This window comes from Gasterosteus aculeatus, chromosome 5 (genome assembly GCF_964276395.1).
Source record: "Gasterosteus aculeatus chromosome 5, fGasAcu3.hap1.1, whole genome shotgun sequence".
NCBI lineage: Eukaryota > Metazoa > Chordata > Actinopteri > Perciformes > Gasterosteidae > Gasterosteus > Gasterosteus aculeatus.
This window is the reverse complement of record NC_135692.1, coordinates 15,140,392-15,158,759: the sequence shown is the minus strand read 5'-3', so window position 1 is coordinate 15,158,759 and position 18,368 is coordinate 15,140,392. Positions and strand designations below refer to the sequence as shown.

Sequence of the window (18,368 nt, the reverse complement as noted above, 5' to 3'; positions counted from 1 at the left end):
GCGGTAGACCGTCGCTGGACAAAAGGGACAAAACACGTCGCCTCGGCAACGGCCTCGCTAACTGCGCCGGCTCGCTCAGGGAGAAGCCGGGTCTCGCACAGCGCGCGGCCTCCGCCGTCGCATTCCCACGTTTTGCGAACGCAGAGGACGTCCGCGGGCGTCTTCGGGCGGGAAACGATCCCCGAGAAGCCGCGCTGACACATGACCTGCGCTCGCCAAACGTTCTCAGCTATTCTCTCCCTCCAATAAGAACCCATGTTCTCTTCACGCCGGAATACTGAGGCTAAAGAATTGAATATCGGCACCACGGCGCACAATGGTGACCGAGCTGAGGTCACAATGGCAAAGAACTACAGTCAATAAAAAAGGTGAACGGGGCCATTGAACCACGTTCAATTAAATCTCACGCCGCCACTCAGTCGGAACACCCGGACGAACAATTGTCCGAGTCTGTCAACACTAAACGATATTCTAATGCGTCTGCCGCGGCGAGCGGGGGTTTCTGCTCAGTGTCACTTGATATTTTGCAGCTCCAGAAGGCGTCGCTGTGCCTTTTGACCCTTTGTTCAGAGCGGAGATGAAGAGACGAAGAGTGACATCGCGGTGAGAACAATGACTGCAAGGAGCACATCCTCCGCTTCCCCTCCGTCTATTCCCTCTGAAGCGCAGAAATCCACTTCACCGGATGGAGTTTGACGTTCAGGCCAACCTTTTTTTTTTTTGAACAAAAGCTTGTCTTGATATGGAAATATGAATAATAACAGTAGCGGCTTTCTATAGGAGGAGAGCGATGACCCGTAAAAAGGGATCATCAAGAGATCTCATCGCAGCGCCGGCTGCTTGTTACGTAAAACCCTCTCGGCTCGTCTCTCTCCTCTGCCACAGAATCCACATTTCAGCATGAAAAGGGTCAACAGCAACAAAGCAAGTGCTGTTTCAACCACTTCTGCTTCCACCTCTTTTCAAAGCTCGTCCACGTTTAGAAAGAGAGAAAAAACTGCAGGGTTGCTGCCTCGGTGTCGATCGATGTTCAGCGAGCTGCACAAACTAGCGCCTTCAAAACAAGTGACGCACAAACACGGCAGCTCCGAAAAGGAAAACCAGGCGGCCCACATTTTAAACAGCGGAATTACTGAAAGATATTCAACAGCTGATTAGTTAGTTAGTGTAGCTTTTTTTTTCTCTTTCTTTCTGATTTCAAAGCAGGACGTTGCCATGGTGCTCAATAAGTGTGTTAGTCACTCAAACAAAAAACACACACGCCGTGGCCGCGCTCCTTTTCACACCGCGCTTGTTGGTTTTTGTGCTCGACGCGCTCACAATCGTCCTCCAATCGATCCCAGATCAACGCATGAGATCCGCCGTCGGCATCTGCGCTCGATACGGTAAAACAACAGCAATCGGGGGGTTTGGTTCGACCGAGACGACGCGGCGGTTCAGCAGCACTCACCATCTCGTCCAGAGCGTAGCGCAGCACGCCGTGCTCGTACAGGATGAAGAACCTCCGCTGCCATTTCTGCGAGGAAGGAAGACACAAAGCAAAAATATGACTGACGTGCCGCCATCCTCGGCATGGTGTGAACGGGGATCATTGGGTTGCGTTGGATCAGATGTGTAAAAACGCACATTAAAACGTAATACGTGAGCTCTGTTAGGGATTTAAGCCAGAAGTGCACCCCTAGTCATAGAATTATAGTACGTGTAATAATGTTTAGTGATAGAATTATAGTTTGTGTGATGTTAGATTAGTTATTACATTAACATGTTAGATGAAGTGAATGCAATGTGAATCAAACACAATTCATAGTCATTTAAATCATATAAACACTGTACACATTAACATTCTGTCACAATGTGATGTTAAAACCTGGGGACGGATGTCAATTGCCGTTCTTTATGGATTTCTCCCAATTTTATCCCCAAAAAGGGTTTTTTGGGAGTTTTTTCTCCTGTCAGGTAATAAATGAACAACTTAATGTAAGGCAGCCGACTGAGGCAAATGTCTTGAGAATTGAACCGCATGAACTGTTTTAGATCTTATGACGAAGTGTGATGAACGGTGATCATTAATGATGGGTTGTTGTAATGAAAGTGTACTAGTTATAAGATGAAGACTTAAACAATGTATGCTTTGTTAAATTCACTCATTGAGGCATAAAGCCACTTTATCTGCATTGAGTGCATTGGAGTGTGAGGGACAGCTAGGACAGAGAGGTTTCAGGTTACAGCTGCAGCTTCACACCTCAACGTGGAAGGGACAATGGAGGAGGTGACCCTTTGGAGAAGAGGCCAATGACATTCAAATGCACCAAAGAAGACACACCTCAAGAGTTTTCAAAGGACCAAAGCGGGGAAAAGACTGTTAGAACTTCTCCTGCAGCCGCGTTGATAAGTCACTTCAGACTTGCTCAGAGGATTCTCTATTTCGCGAAATATTCCACTGTTCGCTTAGTATTTCACTTTGTAATTGTAATCCCTATTACGTTGTTCAGTTATTAAATAACTTTTGATTTTTGAATTTAAACGAATTGACTCATTCGTGTCCTCGTTTCCGGCCGGGACGAGAACAGAGGATTGAGTCCTCCCTCGAGAGCTTCCGAAACCTTAACAGTTGGCGCCCAACGTGGGGCTCTCGTTGGGGGAAGGCGTTGCTGAGAGGTTTGACTGCAAGTACCACGGGTACAAACAAGGTAAAACAAACTTTTTCATGAATTCTGTGATAGGTAGGTTTAGGAAGATTTAGAGTGGTGCTGGCAGTCGGCCATGAGGCAAGGCCTTAGATGCTAAAGGCTAAAGGCTAGTGCATTGATGACTTGGGTGAATATAATAAGCTGATATTGAATAACAGTGGGGACATACTTTTGCAAAGTGAATGCGAATGGGAGCCGGCTTTTAGAAATTCCAAACACGCGCGTTTGGTGCGTTCAGGTACACACTTAGAGCGTTAGAAAAATCCAGGCGGCGAACTGGTCTGCTGAGACATAAAGACCAGCAGGATAAAATCATACAAGTAGACCCGTATGGGATTGGTTAGGGGGTTCGCATGAGGTGTGACGATGCGCATGTTGTCCACTAGGTTTCCCACAATAATTACGGCGTCTTTAGAGAAGACTCTTCTCTTCATTTCCCCTCTCTGTGCATAAAGTCCTTCACAATTAGGTATTGCAGGATTTAATAGATTGGGGGGGGGGAGCTTGCTCTACGGGATTGGCTTACGCGAAATCCAGCGGCGACTGGTTGAGTTTATGGTTAAAGGTAATCCAGCGGCGACTGGTAAAGGTAATCCAGCGGCGACTGGTTAAAGGTAATCCAGCGGCGACTGGTTAAGGTAATCCAGCGGCGACTGGTGGAGGTTATAGTAAAGGAGAAATCCAGCGGCGACTGGTAAGATCTGCTTAACATTTTCCACCCTCTAGAAATCCTATGAATTAGGTATATAGGTTGTCTAGAAGGGGGTGGGTGGCGGATATGCGCTTTAGTGTAAATGATAGTGTATATACATCTGAATGCTGGTGTGCGTGTGAGTGAGTGTTAGTACGTGGTGCGTGAGTGTTTGAGTTGCGGGGTGCATGTGCTTGATTGATGTATGGATGTTCCAAATTATGTTTTAATACGTGTATGTGATTGTTTAACAGTGTATATATATGTATAGAATCCGAACTGGAGACTGATCATCTCCGGCGTCGGGTTGTAAAACCGTAGCATATCAAGGTGTTGGTGAGTAGTCTAACCCGGACCACGTGGGCTGCCTTGCTAGCGGCTAACGGGGTCTCATTGGTAATTCCACTGGGGAAATAGCGGGGCTTGCGGGGTGCTGATAGCTTGACCACGTTGTGGGTTAGCAGTTAGCTTGAGCCCATTGTCCTTTGCTACGCCGGCACACGGCGTTTTACGATCCATGACCGGAAGTGTCGAGGCATTTCCTCTTTGGTAGTTCTGTGTTCGATCTTCAGCTATCGGCTGAACAGCGCCTCATGTGGTTGGAGTAAGTGCACATCGTGAGGGGAAAGCCCCTGAGTGTGCCATGTGGTGGGTGTAAGAGGGAATTACAAGAGGGGGAGTTCAATTTCTTCACTTGTTCCGTGTTCGGACGTTGACTTTGATGCACATTTGCCTTTGCTTAATAGGACAGTGTAAAGATTGATAAGATAACTTGACGGATATCTGGATTGGTGTTGACGTTTATTTGAAACATTAAAGTGCTGTAATGTCACGTTGAATTTGGTTTGTACTATAGTTCTGCATCGATTTTGGATTGGAATTGGAGGTTGATTTAATTTTGATGTGGTGCTTTTGAGAAGCTGTTATGAATTGTTTGATTTCGATCTCCAATGTTTAGCTGAAACCAGATTGACTGTCATTGCATTGTCTCTGGGTTGGGGGTGGATCATTGTTTATATTGTGGTATAATCTCTGGCGACATTTGTGGGGGAGTGCTTCTGCTATACTTCCTGATTAATATTGCCGGCAGTTTGACTGTATCATCATAACTTTGATTAATTTTGTAACCTTGATTAATAATTTGGAGTAATTCATTTTTAGACATCAAGATTAACTTTATTGAAGTTTAATTTTTAGACTTTTGAATTTTGAATGAAGATTGAGTTTTGATTTGAGATATAGTTAATTCTTTCTCTTTTTCCTCTGTTTAATTGTAATCATAGTCTTTGGCGTGGATCATTGATTATACTAATTTTTACAGTTCCGTGATTGATTTGATTTTGAGGTTAGAGGTACTGATAAGTTGATTTAACTTAGTGGTCTAACAGGATAGTTCTAGTAATTACACGGCAGTTATTGGACTGATTTGATGTTGTAAATTGCCCTCCTTACTTTTTAGATTTGGTTATTTGTTTTTACTGTGTCGATTCCAGTTGATAGTTCAATTTGACATTTCCTCGGACAGCTGTTAGGGGTGACTTAGTTTGGGTTTTTCTTACAGTTAGTGACAGAGTACCACCTAGGACAGAAGGGACAGCTTAGCGGTTGTTTAGAGTATTCCAGGTTGCATGATGGCTGCGCTTATGACTCAGGAACTGCTTGTCAGGGCCAGAGAGGAGGAAGCAGGTAGCTGTGAACATGGCCGTAAAACACCAAGTGAATACCAGGAGGCCGCAGAGGAGCTGTATATTACTTCAGGACTCCTGTCTATCAGAATACACGTGCAGAGGACCCATCCAAACAACGACAAAGAAGGAGAGGTAGCTGATGGAGGATGTCATCACAATAGGCATTGTATCCTGGTGAAGAAGACTCCAGACCGCTATGCAGACTATATTCTCCCTATAAGAAATGAGCCACCTGCAGCCTCCCCTGTCCCACAGTGCCCACTACTGAGGAAAGCCAACGGTTAGAGCGAGTTTGTGCCCTGGAGTCATCGGGACATGGAAGCGCTGGAGAAGGGACTGCCGCCATTGGGAGAAGGAGCTAACCCATGGATCCTGCTCTTTGAAAAATACACGACGGCAGATAAGTTGGGTCTTGGAGATATGAGAGCCTTAATAGCCCGTCTAGAGGGAACAGTCAACCTAAGAGCCTAAGAAGCAAGAGCGGGAACCACCAACCAAGAGGATGAGGCTCAATTTGATAAGGTCAGAGGAGTATTATGGGCCACAATGCGAAACATCTGGCCTACAAAGCCAAGTATGTCCATCCTGATGAGTCTGAGTATGAAACAAGGTGAAGACATCTCTCAATACGTGAGGAGAGCAGAAACAGAATGGCATTTGGCCACAGGAGGAAGACACGACAATAACAAATCTACTGCAGTAATCTGGCGACACACTGTGCAGCAAGGCTTGCCCCAGGCTGTTCAAACAGCGTTGGAGGGAGTAGTGGGACTGGACAACATGGATGAAAGCACATGGAGAGACCATCTAACCCACTTCTACAAAATACAGAGAGCTGCGGAGACAAGGAGGCAAGAAGAACTGGGGACGATGACGCATCGACTCCTGAAGATCCAACTGGCAGCAGCAGATGCAGAAGCAACGAAAAAACAGAGAGTCAGGAAACAACTGTCAGTGAGAGATGAACAACCTCAATACCCCGTTCCTCCAGAGGCCCAATATCCAGCCCCAGCAGTCAGAGACCGTTCAATGGTTGACCAGCAACCACCACCTCAGCGCAGAGGCAGAGGACGTGGAAATAATAGGGGAAGAGGAGATGAATGCTACTTATGCGGACAGACGGGTCATTGGTCAAGAATATGTCCAACGAACATGCAGTTCAGTGCAGCTCCTCCACGGTCTTCCTGTCAAATGCTGCCCAGGCAGAACCAGAGGTTGGGCACACCCCAGCCTCCACCTCCCCATATGTGGTGACCACAGCAACAGATGCCACTTGCTTTGATGGAGACAAAGCAGACGGGCCCTAAACAACTAACTGGTGACACACCGACCCCCGCTGCTTTCCAACAGCTCAGATAAGCACCCTCAGTCTCTACGGTTTACGACTCACATTCCAGGTAGAGGAGACTAGAGACTATACACTGCTGAGAGTGTCAGCTGAAACTAGACTTAAACCCGTAGGGAAGATTGATTTTAAAAAAAGGAAATCAGTCATTGAAAATTAAGATACAAGGTTGTGTAAGATTTAAATGAGGAATGAAGGTGATAAGGAATTAGGAGAGTTGTTGTATATATTGTCGATTTTTTGGAATAATGTTTGTAGTTTTTTGAGTTTTCTCCTGAATTCAGAGATGGGCGGTAAATTGTTGAGTGCTGTTATTGAGTGTATAGTGCACGATACACTTGATACAGTATCTTGATGATTGAAGCAAATGTCTGATCAAAGGAATATTTATAGCACCAGTACACGAAATATGGAAATTTGTTACAGACGGTCATCCTGTAATGTTCAGAAAGTAGTACACCCTTACATTTGGATACGCTAACCATGAGAGGTTGGTGATCTATCATTAATGAATGAATGGATTGGATCAAACTAAGCATGAGCTGAGTTTGTGTTTGCAGGTAACAGACACGTCTCCCACCCTCTGCTTTGCTTTTGGGCTGAAGAGCAATAAAAGTGGAGATTAACACTGGAGGGGGGTCTGGAACAGATGGGTCTGATGCTAAGTTGATTTATTATCTCCTGGTACTTTTTGGGATCAAGGGACTCACAATCTTCATTGTTGTTTTATGACCCTGAAGGGTTTGGAGAACCTTTTGTTGATATCACCGGGGTTTGAGGTTCACATTCTGATACATTGATTGAAGTTTTAGAGACTGATACTGCAAATGCTCGACCACTTGTGAAAGTGGTCACAAAGGTCAGAAAATTGACTATAATGATGGAGGCCTTCAGTGAGGCCATCGAATGGTTTATTTTAATGGGGAAGTAAGCAAAAATGGGAAAAACAGGTTGAGGAGTTATGCAGTAATGCATAGGTTTTCAAAGGTGATGACACATCATGACAGAGCAAACAGGCTGAAGGCAAAAGGAGAAGAAATTGACTGTGAGGGTGAGAATGTGGGGTAACATTTTTGTGTATACTTGGAATGAGCAGATTGCTTTGAGGTTAGAATGAACAAAGAGAACTGGGTTGGTCAATTAGTTGATGAAGACATGGAACAGTCATACACCATGAGGGTGAGACCTACAAGAAAAAACTCAAAGAGATCATTGAACGGGGACGCGAAGGCAATATTGGTGTTAATTTTTCATGAGTTGACTATGGGGGTCAATAATCAGTTATGTCGAAGATTCCAAATTTCTATAAATAAATGGCTCCTCAAATCGGTTGGAAAAAGGGCCGTTTGAGAAAGGCAATTTTCCAAAACAGTGTGTAAATACTCTAGGAGCAGATAAAGATATGCAGAGGCATTCTTTAAGTCAACGCATCACATTCTTCATTCAGCTGAGGCTCTAATCCAAAGTGACTTGCAGGAGGTGAATTTGAACAAGAGGGAACAGAACCAGAACAGCAAGAACAAAGAAGAGATTTCTCCTTCTAAGAAAGCAACATTTATGAGTGTCATCCAGGTGCTAATTCTTCAGTTGTGGTAGTAGGTAGGTATGTGTGTTTATTATGTTCATTAGGGAACTCCTTCCACCATCAGGTGAACATCAGGAGTCAGGACAAATGATGACTTTGTTGGGAGTTTAGCTCCCAGTAAAAGAAACAATAGGCAGATGCTGAGATGGGAGTGAATTAGGGACGAGGATAGATTCCAGAGGGGATGCAGAGGTTGAAAGGTGATGGCGACTCATGGTCGAGGAGGGAGTGAGCAGACTTCCCTAAAACAACAACTGATAAGAGGAGGAATCCTGGGGAAGTGTCGGAGCCATAAAATCCATCCTCAGGTTGTATGTCATCTCAGAGTCACCCAACAGGTTTAAGAATCACACACGGTTGGTATGGGGGGAATTATTTCACTATGATAAATTTACTGACACATTTTTCCTCGAATACATGTGCATGGCAATTGTTAACTATGTTTTGCTTTTCAGTAGGAACAGGCGACTCCAATGCGAGACGGTCCAGATCGGCAACGACACCCAGTAGAAACGGCGTTGTGGGAGTTTTACGACGTTGTTGGATAAGCCAGGAGGTGGCCTGGGGGTTGATTAGCATCACCAAAGGCTATGTGAAGGGATGCTTTTACACCTACCTCAACATGAGGGACTTGGGGAGAACAGAATATAACTAGAGTATCTGCCGATTTGGGAACATTATTGCATGCAGTGAAAAACACAATCATAAGATTCTAAACAACAGAGATGTGTAGATGACATTGATTTAAGGTGTTAAGAACATACAGTCTTTCTATTGATGAAACAACTCACGAATTGATTGGAATGTTTTTAGGAAAACACTAGATGTTAGAGTTTAGCTACTCAAGTGGCATTTTACGGATAACAGCAGACGATGGCCAACGCAGGAAGATCCAACCTGAACTTTTCTTCCTGGAACGAATGTGTAATGACATTGCTCTTCTCATACACTGACACAAGGACTGATGAGACACACAGATGATACAATTACTCCACATTAAAAGAAATAGCTAAAACTGGGAAATAAGTGGGTAAAAGGTTGAGTTCCAGTTATGTTAAATATGCACACACTAGATGGTAGAACTTGTTTGCTTGAAGAGTTTGGTAAACCAGAAGAAAGAGCAACATGAATTGGGAGAACACACACACACACACTCACACGCACATCTAGACACACCTACACACACGCACACATAGCTGCACCACTTGTGCTTCTCTATTCAACAGCCGATTGGGGAATCTTGTCCTAATGGGACCTCCGGTTAGCAGAGTAGTCTGCTCACAGGAACTGAGGTGATCCGAGGTCCAAGGAGGGAGCGTGAAGCTTAATCACACGTCTAGGATGACAGCTACGTGTCATCTGACCAAACCGCTGACAACAACAGATGTTCCAACAGAGGAACATCAAGGAGAAGTATAGGCACACACATACAACGAAGGAATCCACAAACACTGAGCTAATGTGACACACCATTTCCAGATTAGAGAAGGAACGGGAACGGCTGGGACACTTGATAAACACATATGATAAGAATGTTCAGGATGCAAACATACGCCAACGATATTACAGCAACAGAACTTGAGGATTTTGAATTCGGAGCGGCTATTCGGTTGCAATGACCAAGCATCGCCAAGATAAAACTAAGTAGCATTAGACACATTCACGGGGAACATTTGGACAGAAGGAGGAGAGAGAAGTCCACCATTTCATAGAATTGTGCCTATTCAGATAACTACAGCATTGTCTCGGTTGAAAGGCATATATCATAGTAAGAATTGAAAATAAGAATTGTTTTTAGGAGGCTGGGAGTTCTTGTATGTGTTGTTTCTATTTCACTCCAAACAGAGCTGAGATCATTATTCAATGCAAGTGAATCCACACGACAACAAGTGGAGAGATGGTGTCCATTTATGGAGGGAGAGTAAACTATGAAGGGCAGGGTCTCAACAATAGACCCACTGGTTATGTTCTCCTCCTCAACATGTGTTGTCAGCTTGAAGCATCACTGTGGCACCGCCACATATAGAACGGTTATTCTGTTTGATGTCATTCCTCCAGAAACAAACAGGGATGGGAGCATCATTTGAAAGACACATCCAGAGCTGCCCCTGGGGGGTAAATTATCTGTCCTATAGTGCTTTTTCCTTTAGTTTCAGATACCTTGTCCCTATATAATATACGTGTTGAACTTTAAGCGACGGAGACCAGATTCACTAAGAGATCCAGGGGGACATCTGCAGGAGGTTGTCCAACAGCAGCCATGTGGGAGAAAGATTGAATAAGGAATTATGTGTTACAAACTACACCGATTCCTCAGGGGAAACTCACGGTTTACCAATGACACTGATGCGGTTAACAGTAGACACAGTTACTGGTAGTTAAGATCACATCACCAGGAATAAACACCACCAGAGAAAGCCTTAAGAAGAAAGACAGATCTACATTAGTCTGAAGGTCACATAAATAAGCGAAAAGGATGCTAAGAAGGTGCCAAGGAGGGTGCCAGATGATGTTGAATTCCAGAATCAGATCACAGCTGGGTGTGGATTAAGGCCCATAAACGCAAGTGGAGTGATCCAAGGTGGACCGGTCCTTGGGAGGTAGTATTGGCAACGTCACACTCGGTAAAGGGGAAAGGTAAAGCGGGAGCCACTTGGCATCATCTCACACATTGTGCACCTGCTAAGGCACCAAGCCAGACCCTTGCGGAGACCCGATTAAATACCAGGCAAGTTAATTCAGAGCCAAAAGACACAGGAGGGGACAAAGCAGCAGAAAATGTCTCGCCCACAGCGTAAGTATCAGTTGGTAGTAGGGGGTTCAATTTCAGTTCGGGGAAGTGCAGCTGTTCACACAGGTGACGATGACATGACGTCTGTAAGTGATCTATCCCATCCCAGTCGACAAGATGTTTCCTTACCACCTAACATCCAAGCAGCAATTGCTCTCACGTAGACATTCAAGGAAAATATAACTGTATCTGTTCAATTTGATTATTGTGATATTGCAGCCTGCGGAGTCCAAGACCTCAGGTTTTGGAGGTCGGACCAATACTTGTGTTCCACCACCAACCGATGTGGACCAGGAGTCAGGTTTGGTAAGCCAGTGGAGCAGTACGTCTGTGACTGCGAGGAGGCAGAATGGAAGTTCGCACACACTGGTAGATGGAAGTCATCTAAAACTGGTCCTAAACCTGGGCTGCAAACCCGTTTAACGATGCGGAAAAACCGATATCCAGATTTGGCTAAATGTGGGGGAGGGTTGTGCAATCCACTAATAATCACATTGAAAAATCCAGAATTGGGGGACAGTGGACTATACGTGTTGAAAGGAGGGACATACGATATTGAAAGCCCACAAGGGTTGTTTAAGATTGTTGCTAAACCCTCTGCTAACAAACAGGAATCCACTGCTGATCAGGTTGGAGCTGAAGCTGACACTTCTTGGGAGGGTGTGGTAAAACGGGAAACTGGATTCTCGGAGTCTAATCTATGGCTCCAATGGGTACAGTATACTGCCACAAACATGCACAGTACAGATTGTATAGTGTGTTCTCAACCTAGGCCTATGCCCACTCCTGTATGTTCCAGAATCAGACCAATAAGTCCTATATTCAAATGTATACTGGAGCTCTTTGTCCTGCAGACTCAGCCTGTCCACCATACTTGTCTAGAGTTCCAATGGGATTATCCGCCAGCTACCTTGAGCACGCCACCTCCATTTATGGTTCCAGATGGTACATTTGATTGCATAGTATCAGAGATAACGGGAAGGATAAAAGTAGGTGACATTGTAGGAGTAAACTGTACCACAGTTCAGTTCGCTAATGTCACTCGATATTCAAGTGTGTTGAATCAGACGATTTCCAGAGCCGACCTCTGGTGGTGGTGTGGAACTAAGGTTATTTATCCAACGCTGCCAGCTAATTGGACGGGTACTTGTGCATTAGTGCAGCTTATCATGCCATTCTATGTCTTTCCAGTAAAGGAGACCACATTTCAAGACTTGATTACACCACATCCTCACGTCGCCAGGAGAGCGAAGAGATCCGCTAGTCCTACGGGCTCATTTGATAGTCATGTGTACTTAGATGCCATTGGGGTGCCCAGAGGGGTGCCTAATGAGTTTAAAGCCAGGAATCAAATTGCGAGCGGCATAGAATCCTTTTTCTTCTGGTGGGTGACAATAAAAATGTAGACTGGATTAATTACATATACTACAACCAGCAGCGATTCATAAATTTCACCCGGGATGCCAAGACAGGGCTCCACGAGCAGTTGGATAAGACTAGTTTGATGGCATGGCGAAATAGAATGGCACTGGACATGATCTTGGCAGAGAAGGGAGGAGTCTGTAGAATGTTTGGATCTGCCTGTTGTACTTTCATTCCCAATAATACAGCGTCTGACGGATCGGTGTCCAAAGCACTGGCTGGACTGACAGCTCGAACCAGCAGCTGGCAGACAACTAAGGCGACGACAATCCTCTCACCAACGGGTTTGTCAGTATCATAGCACAACGGAAAAGTGCATTCCTGTCTGCGTTAACCCTTCTTGTGTTACAGTCATGATCTAGTCCACTACGGATGAAGCTGCATCTCCTGCATCCTTGGATTCCTGCAGGGATTGATCGATATTGTGTTTAGTGAGACTAGTATACAGGGAAATCGGTAGCGAGTAGATGATGAGGGACAATCACTGTTGACGGATGTGACTGTATGATAATTTTTCTGCCTTTGAGAGATGCTCACAGTGAACTGTGAGCAAGGAGGGAATTGTTAGGGATTTAAGCCAGAAGTGCACCCCTAGTCATAGAATTATAGTACGTGTAATAATGTTTAGTGATAGAATTATAGTTTGTGTGATGTTAGATTAGTTATTACATTAACATGTTAGATGAAGTGAATACAATGTGAATCAAACACAATTCATAGTCATTTAAATCATATAAACACTGTACACATTAACATTCTGTCACAATGTGATGTTAAAACCTGGGGACGGATGTCAATTGCCGTTCTTTATGGATTTCTCCCAATTTTATCCCCAAAAAGGGTTTTTTGGGAGTTTTTTCTCCTGTCAGGTAATAAATGAACAACTTAATGTAAGGCAGCCGACTGAGGCAAATGTCTTGAGAATTGAACCGCATGAACTGTTTTAGATCTTATGACGAAGTGTGATGAACGGTGATCATTAATGATGGGTTGTTGTAATGAAAGTGTACTAGTTATAAGATGAAGACTTAAACAATGTATGCTTTGTTAAATTCACTCATTGAGGCATAAAGCCACTTTATCTGCATTGAGTGCATTGGAGTGTGAGGGACAGCTAGGACAGAGAGGTTTCAGGTTACAGCTGCAGCTTCACACCTCAACGTGGAAGGGACAATGGAGGAGGTGACCCTTTGGAGAAGAGGCCAATGACATTCAAATGCACCAAAGAAGACACACCTCAAGAGTTTTCAAAGGACCAAAGCGGGGAAAAGACTGTTAGAACTTCTCCTGCAGCCGCGTTGATAAGTCACTTCAGACTTGCTCAGAGGATTCTCTATTTCGCGAAATATTCCACTGTTCGCTTAGTATTTCACTTTGTAATTGTAATCCCTATTACGTTGTTCAGTTATTAAATAACTTTTGATTTTTGAATTTAAACGAATTGACTCATTCGTGTCCTCGTTTCCGGCCGGGACGAGAACAGAGGATTGAGTCCTCCCTCGAGAGCTTCCGAAACCTTAACAGCTCTTTGACTGAGTGGCTGCGCTGCCCCCCCCCCCCCACACTCCTGCCTTAATGCCCCGTTTTGTCTCGGGGTTAAAATACCCTCGGCTCCGATTCCCACTGAGGCCCATCCATGAAATATTAAGAGGCGCTTTGTGAGCTTAAAAAACCGGGTGCTGATCAGCTTCCTGGTGGCCGTTAAGAGGCCCGCTGCACTCCGTTAAAGAGCTTTTACGTATGTGGCTTACGGGGGTCACAGACCGGCACCCTGCCAGACTAAAGTGGTCCGAAAACATGACTCATCCCATCAGTCAGCTCTTTTTTTTTTTTTTCTCCCTCCCTTATTTGTTTGTCGGTCAGTCGGAACCTGACCGGCCTGCTCGCACCGGCACTTAAAAGCCACCAATTATACACCGGCGGCGAAGAGCGGATCACAAGGGCTCGCCGGCGATTATGTCAAAAGCGGCAGCGGGCCTGTTGACAGCAGTCGGGTTGGAGGATCCAGAGGTGCCGCCCCCCCCCAAAAGGCCCATATGGAAGCCATCAGTGGGGCTGTGAGAACTGGGACTTTTCCTTCTCCTCCCCCACATTCTCTGTACTCCTCTCTGGGACGTTCCACCGCAGTATAATCGGAAGAGCTGATAAAGCGAGCCGTGCAAACGGAGCAAGTCTCCCATTACGCGGCGCCGGGGGAGCAGGACTCGTCAAACAAAGTCAATATTAGGCTCATTATTTGCGGGAGCGGAAGACTTCTTCTGATAGAAAAGGCCCAAACAAACCCCCCCACACGGGAAGCCAGAGGAGTCACAATAACCAGACCTCCCGGTTGCCCAGACGTCACACGGGAAACGAACATTAGAGGAGAAGCCCGCGCCTCGACTCGCTGGGCCTTTGCCGCTGCTCGAATGTGCTAAACTTGACCCGTCTCACCGGAAAAAAAAAAAGTGTCGAACACAAGGAACCGGAAGTCCGGCGAAGGAGCCACTTACCCGAGATCTGTGCAGCGGGTTGTCAAAGTTTGTCCCCTCCGGTGCCAGCAGCAACCAGCCCCCGTATATAGGCTTGGCCTGGAGAAGGAAAACACAGCGGGCACTTTAACGTTCACCTTTTTTTAATTCACATTGCGTCTAAATTGTGTCCCCGTATCGCACGGGACCGCAAGGACGCGCGGCTTAGCGCGACGCGGGGAAGGTGTGCATCAGCCTGGCTGCGTTCCAGAGCACCCTGGGGAGAAAAAAGGAAAAGGCCGAACACATGATTTTCCCTCTGATCCTCTAAGTGGGTGGAGGTGTGTGTGTGTGTGGGGGGGGGGAGCAAAAGGCACAGGTTAGCAAGAAAAACCGTGGATGAGAAACAGAAGCAGCACAGAGCCTGGGAGTTTTTTTTTTTTTTCCCTCTCTTCGTGGTTCTAGATTTGCAATTCAAACTCGCGCGTTGAGGAAGGCGAGTCGGGCCCTTTGCGGCCGCTCTTTAATCGCTCGGGTGCGATCTTGAACTTTTGCCACACCGGCAAAGTCGGGCCCTTGTTTGCTCAGCGGCTTCCCAGCCGCTGCAAGGTTGTGTGCACAAGAGCGCACCACCTTTTTTACCTTTTTACGAAATGTGTTTGCGCTCGGCCCTCACTTCCAAAACGACGACTGGAGTCACAATAGTTCAAAGCCGCCTGGCACCTCCGTGCCCACCGATCACGGGCTTAGATTACAGCCACGACGTCATCTCATGGGTAGAACCCACTAAAGAGGACGTTTCTCTTTTCCTCGGTGGTTTGGTAGAATATCGGGGGGTTCCCATCGGAGGCCCAGCTGTGACCTCTGACATTGACGAGCGCTTTCAGACCGGGAACACTACCTGACTTTTGAAGGACGGGCCTGTTAGAGGAGATGTTTGATAATGGGACTGCAGGTTGAAAGAAGTGTTGAGAGGAATCCCACTAATATCGGGACACCAGCCCCCCCCCCCTTTAGTCTAACTTGGGCCGAGTGTCCCGTCTTTCCTCACATGATCCGACAGCGGCACAAACGGCGAGTCCTCCTGGGAGAGACGAACGGTCGAGATGGATCTGGACCATTATTTTTACCCTTCAATGATTCTGTCGATAAACAAAGCCATTTGAGATGCCCCACTGCCCCCCTGCCCCCCCGGCCCCGCCTTCTTAACCCCACAGGTGAAACTGCACCAATGGGGCTCTGCTCTTGGTGGAATAGCATCGGCATCTCCTCCGTATCTTCTAGTGGTCCGACTCCAAAGAACAAGACTGGCCTGTGACCACTGCTGTTCAACCTTTCACCGGGGGGGGGGGTTCAAAGGCTACGGTCGATAGCCGGTGGGTCAGAAATTCCACAGAGAAGAACAAATAACTGCGAGACAATTTCCATCCCAGCAGAGGAGGTGTCGGCCACCAAGAAGACCAAGGGAGGCGTCGTTCACTTCAACGCGCCGGAGGTTCCCTTAAACATCTCACCCAGGGGAGCCCGTCGCCACGGAGACGACCGACCATCAGATGGTGGCCCGATGTCGCCGTTTACAAGCCACTCGCCGGGACGTCTGGGTTTGTGAACACGGCCGATGGGACGCAGCAGCAGCAGGAGGAAGGAAGGAAGCGCTGCGGAGGCGTTGCAGCACGAGGGGCCAAATCAAAATGAAGATTTCACAGACTGCAACCTCAAAAGGCGCGAGCCAGCGGGGGCAGGTGGAGGTTCTGGGTGCATGAATTGAGGTCAACATACGTCCTTGGGCTGGGAAATAATTATGTCTAATAAGCCCCAACCTTTGCTCTGCGTGGGACATTCACACACTCTTTCACTATCGCTTTGACAGTAATATAGGTACTATGATGCAGCGTCTGATTGGAATCTGCATGTGTGTGTGTGTGTGTGTGTGTGTGTGTGTGTGTGTGTGTGTGTGTGTGTGTGTGTGTGTGTGTGTGTGTGTGTGTGTGTGTGTGTGGTTCACCTGGTTCAGGTCTTCGTCGTTCAGCAGGTGGGATTCTCTGGGCTTGAAGCAGTTCTGGCATTTGCTTTTGTTGAAAATGTTGGCTTGAAATTTCCGACATGAATTGTCTTTGAGTGACATGACGACGCTTGATGAGGCAAAAAACAAAAACAAAAAAAAAACAGATCAACGTCAACTTACAGCCGGTGAAACATCGCACGTTTCCCCGAGAGAAGCCTGAAGTGCATCTGATAGGAACCAGTGGCTCGTTCACCTGTCCGGTTACCTGAGGCGCAGAATAACCTCCCGTTAAGTGTCACCTATGATTGGCATCTCGTCCGGGAAGGGGGGGGGGGGAAGAGGGGGGGAGAGAACCGCCTCCCGCGGCCAACGCCGACCTGCAAACTTTTTTGGGTTTTTTTTTTTTCCTACGAAGTTCTCAGGTGAGTTTCTCGCAGGAGCGGACAGGTGTGCGCGCGCGCGCGCGAGCTCTCGTCCTTTAAAGACGCCCTCCGACGCGGTGTCGACGTTTCGCAGGTGACGTCCCGGGCCTCCGGCTCACGGCGAGGGTCCCGACAGCCTCCATCGGGTGCGGAACGGCGAGTCCACTCCGTCTCTCTCTCTCTCTCTCTCTCCCCCCGTCCTCTTCCCTCGCGGGTGACACCGCATTCATCGCCGTTAGATCGTTAGATCTCTCTCTCTCTCTCTCTCTCCGGGGGGGGGCGATCACCGTTGTCCAACTTTAGAAACAAGCGCCATCGACTCGGCCGTCGCGCCGCTGGAAGCCTCGCGTCCGGTGCTCCGTAGCACCGTTCTCTCCCCCCCGCTGGCTCCGGTTCGAAGTCTACGGGTTGATGTGTGTGTGTGTGTGTGTGTGTGTGTGTGTGTGTGTGTGGGGATGTTTTTTTTTTTTTTTTTGTTGCGTGGAAATCCTACAAGGGGGAGGTGCCGCTCGGGGGGAGAGAGTGCGGAGCGGTGAGTGACGGGCCGCCTCAGCCAATCACGCACGCCTACTTCGCAGGGCCGTGTGTGGACCGACCAATAGGAAGTCTCTAAAATCTCCCGTGCTCTCGCTCATGCTAGGTGGGCTTTAAAGGGCCCGTGATAACAAATAACAACGTCTCTGTGCCGCTGTGATGTTGTTCAAATTAGCCTGAGATAATATTTGTCACTTCCGAATGAAAAGACCACGTTTATTCAGAAGAGAGATTGTTTCTTTAGCTGATGTTTTTGTCGAGAGGGGAGGTTGTTAGTCTTTAAAATCCATAAAAGGGCAGTAGACCATTAAAAAAAGTAAAACTGGGGAAGTTATTTTCTCCAAACATTTCAGAGTATCCAACCGACTAAAAAGTGACATTACTAAACCGTAACAGTCTAAACGGCGTTGCCTTAGATGAAAATAATATCTTATTACGTTACTTGATACACACTACATATAACTTTAATGATAATAACACCTTGATTATTTGAAGTTCAAATACACTATGACCTACTTTTAAATAAATGAGAGCAGGTGAACAACAACTCAATACATCATTAATCATTTTTTACACAAGGACTATTATTAAATTACATTTAGTTCGATGCAAGTTAAGAAAAACAACATCTGAAATACAATTCCCCAATACAAGCTTAGACAAAGCCTGTAAAATGTTCATTTTAAACAGGGAGAAGGGTCCCCGAGAGGTGTTTCGGTTGGAGGCTCCAGAGCACCATCTGTTG

At 46.5% G+C, this 18,368-nt stretch overlaps 1 protein-coding gene and 1 long non-coding RNA gene across 23 annotated transcripts in view; one reads left to right on the top strand and one right to left on the bottom strand.

Annotated features, from left to right (window-relative positions):
- The window catches only part of LOC120819812 (uncharacterized), a 44,567-nt gene extending 27,019 nt beyond the window's left edge, over positions 1-17,548 (bottom strand). For 9 of the 22 annotated variants that reach the window (XM_078103730.1, XM_078103731.1, XM_078103725.1 and 6 more), the window contains exons 1-3: positions 16,668-17,533; positions 14,705-14,782; positions 1,451-1,516 (exon numbers count right to left, since the gene is read on the bottom strand). In XM_078103730.1, coding sequence (XP_077959856.1) covers positions 1,451-1,516; positions 14,705-14,782; positions 16,668-16,787 — 264 coding nt within the window. In that variant the 5' untranslated portion in view covers positions 16,788-17,533. Of the gene's footprint in view, positions 1-1,450; positions 1,517-14,704; positions 14,783-16,667 lie in introns of all 22 variants that reach the window. The other 13 variants (XM_078103741.1, XM_078103727.1, XM_078103733.1 and 10 more) reach the window with 4 other exon arrangements.
- LOC144408027 (uncharacterized) lies at positions 2,362-6,592 on the top strand. The gene is made up of 2 exons (XR_013467787.1): positions 2,362-3,279; positions 3,329-6,592. It is a non-coding gene; the product is annotated as an uncharacterized LOC144408027 (long non-coding RNA).
- Positions 17,549-18,368: the final 820 nt, after the last annotated feature.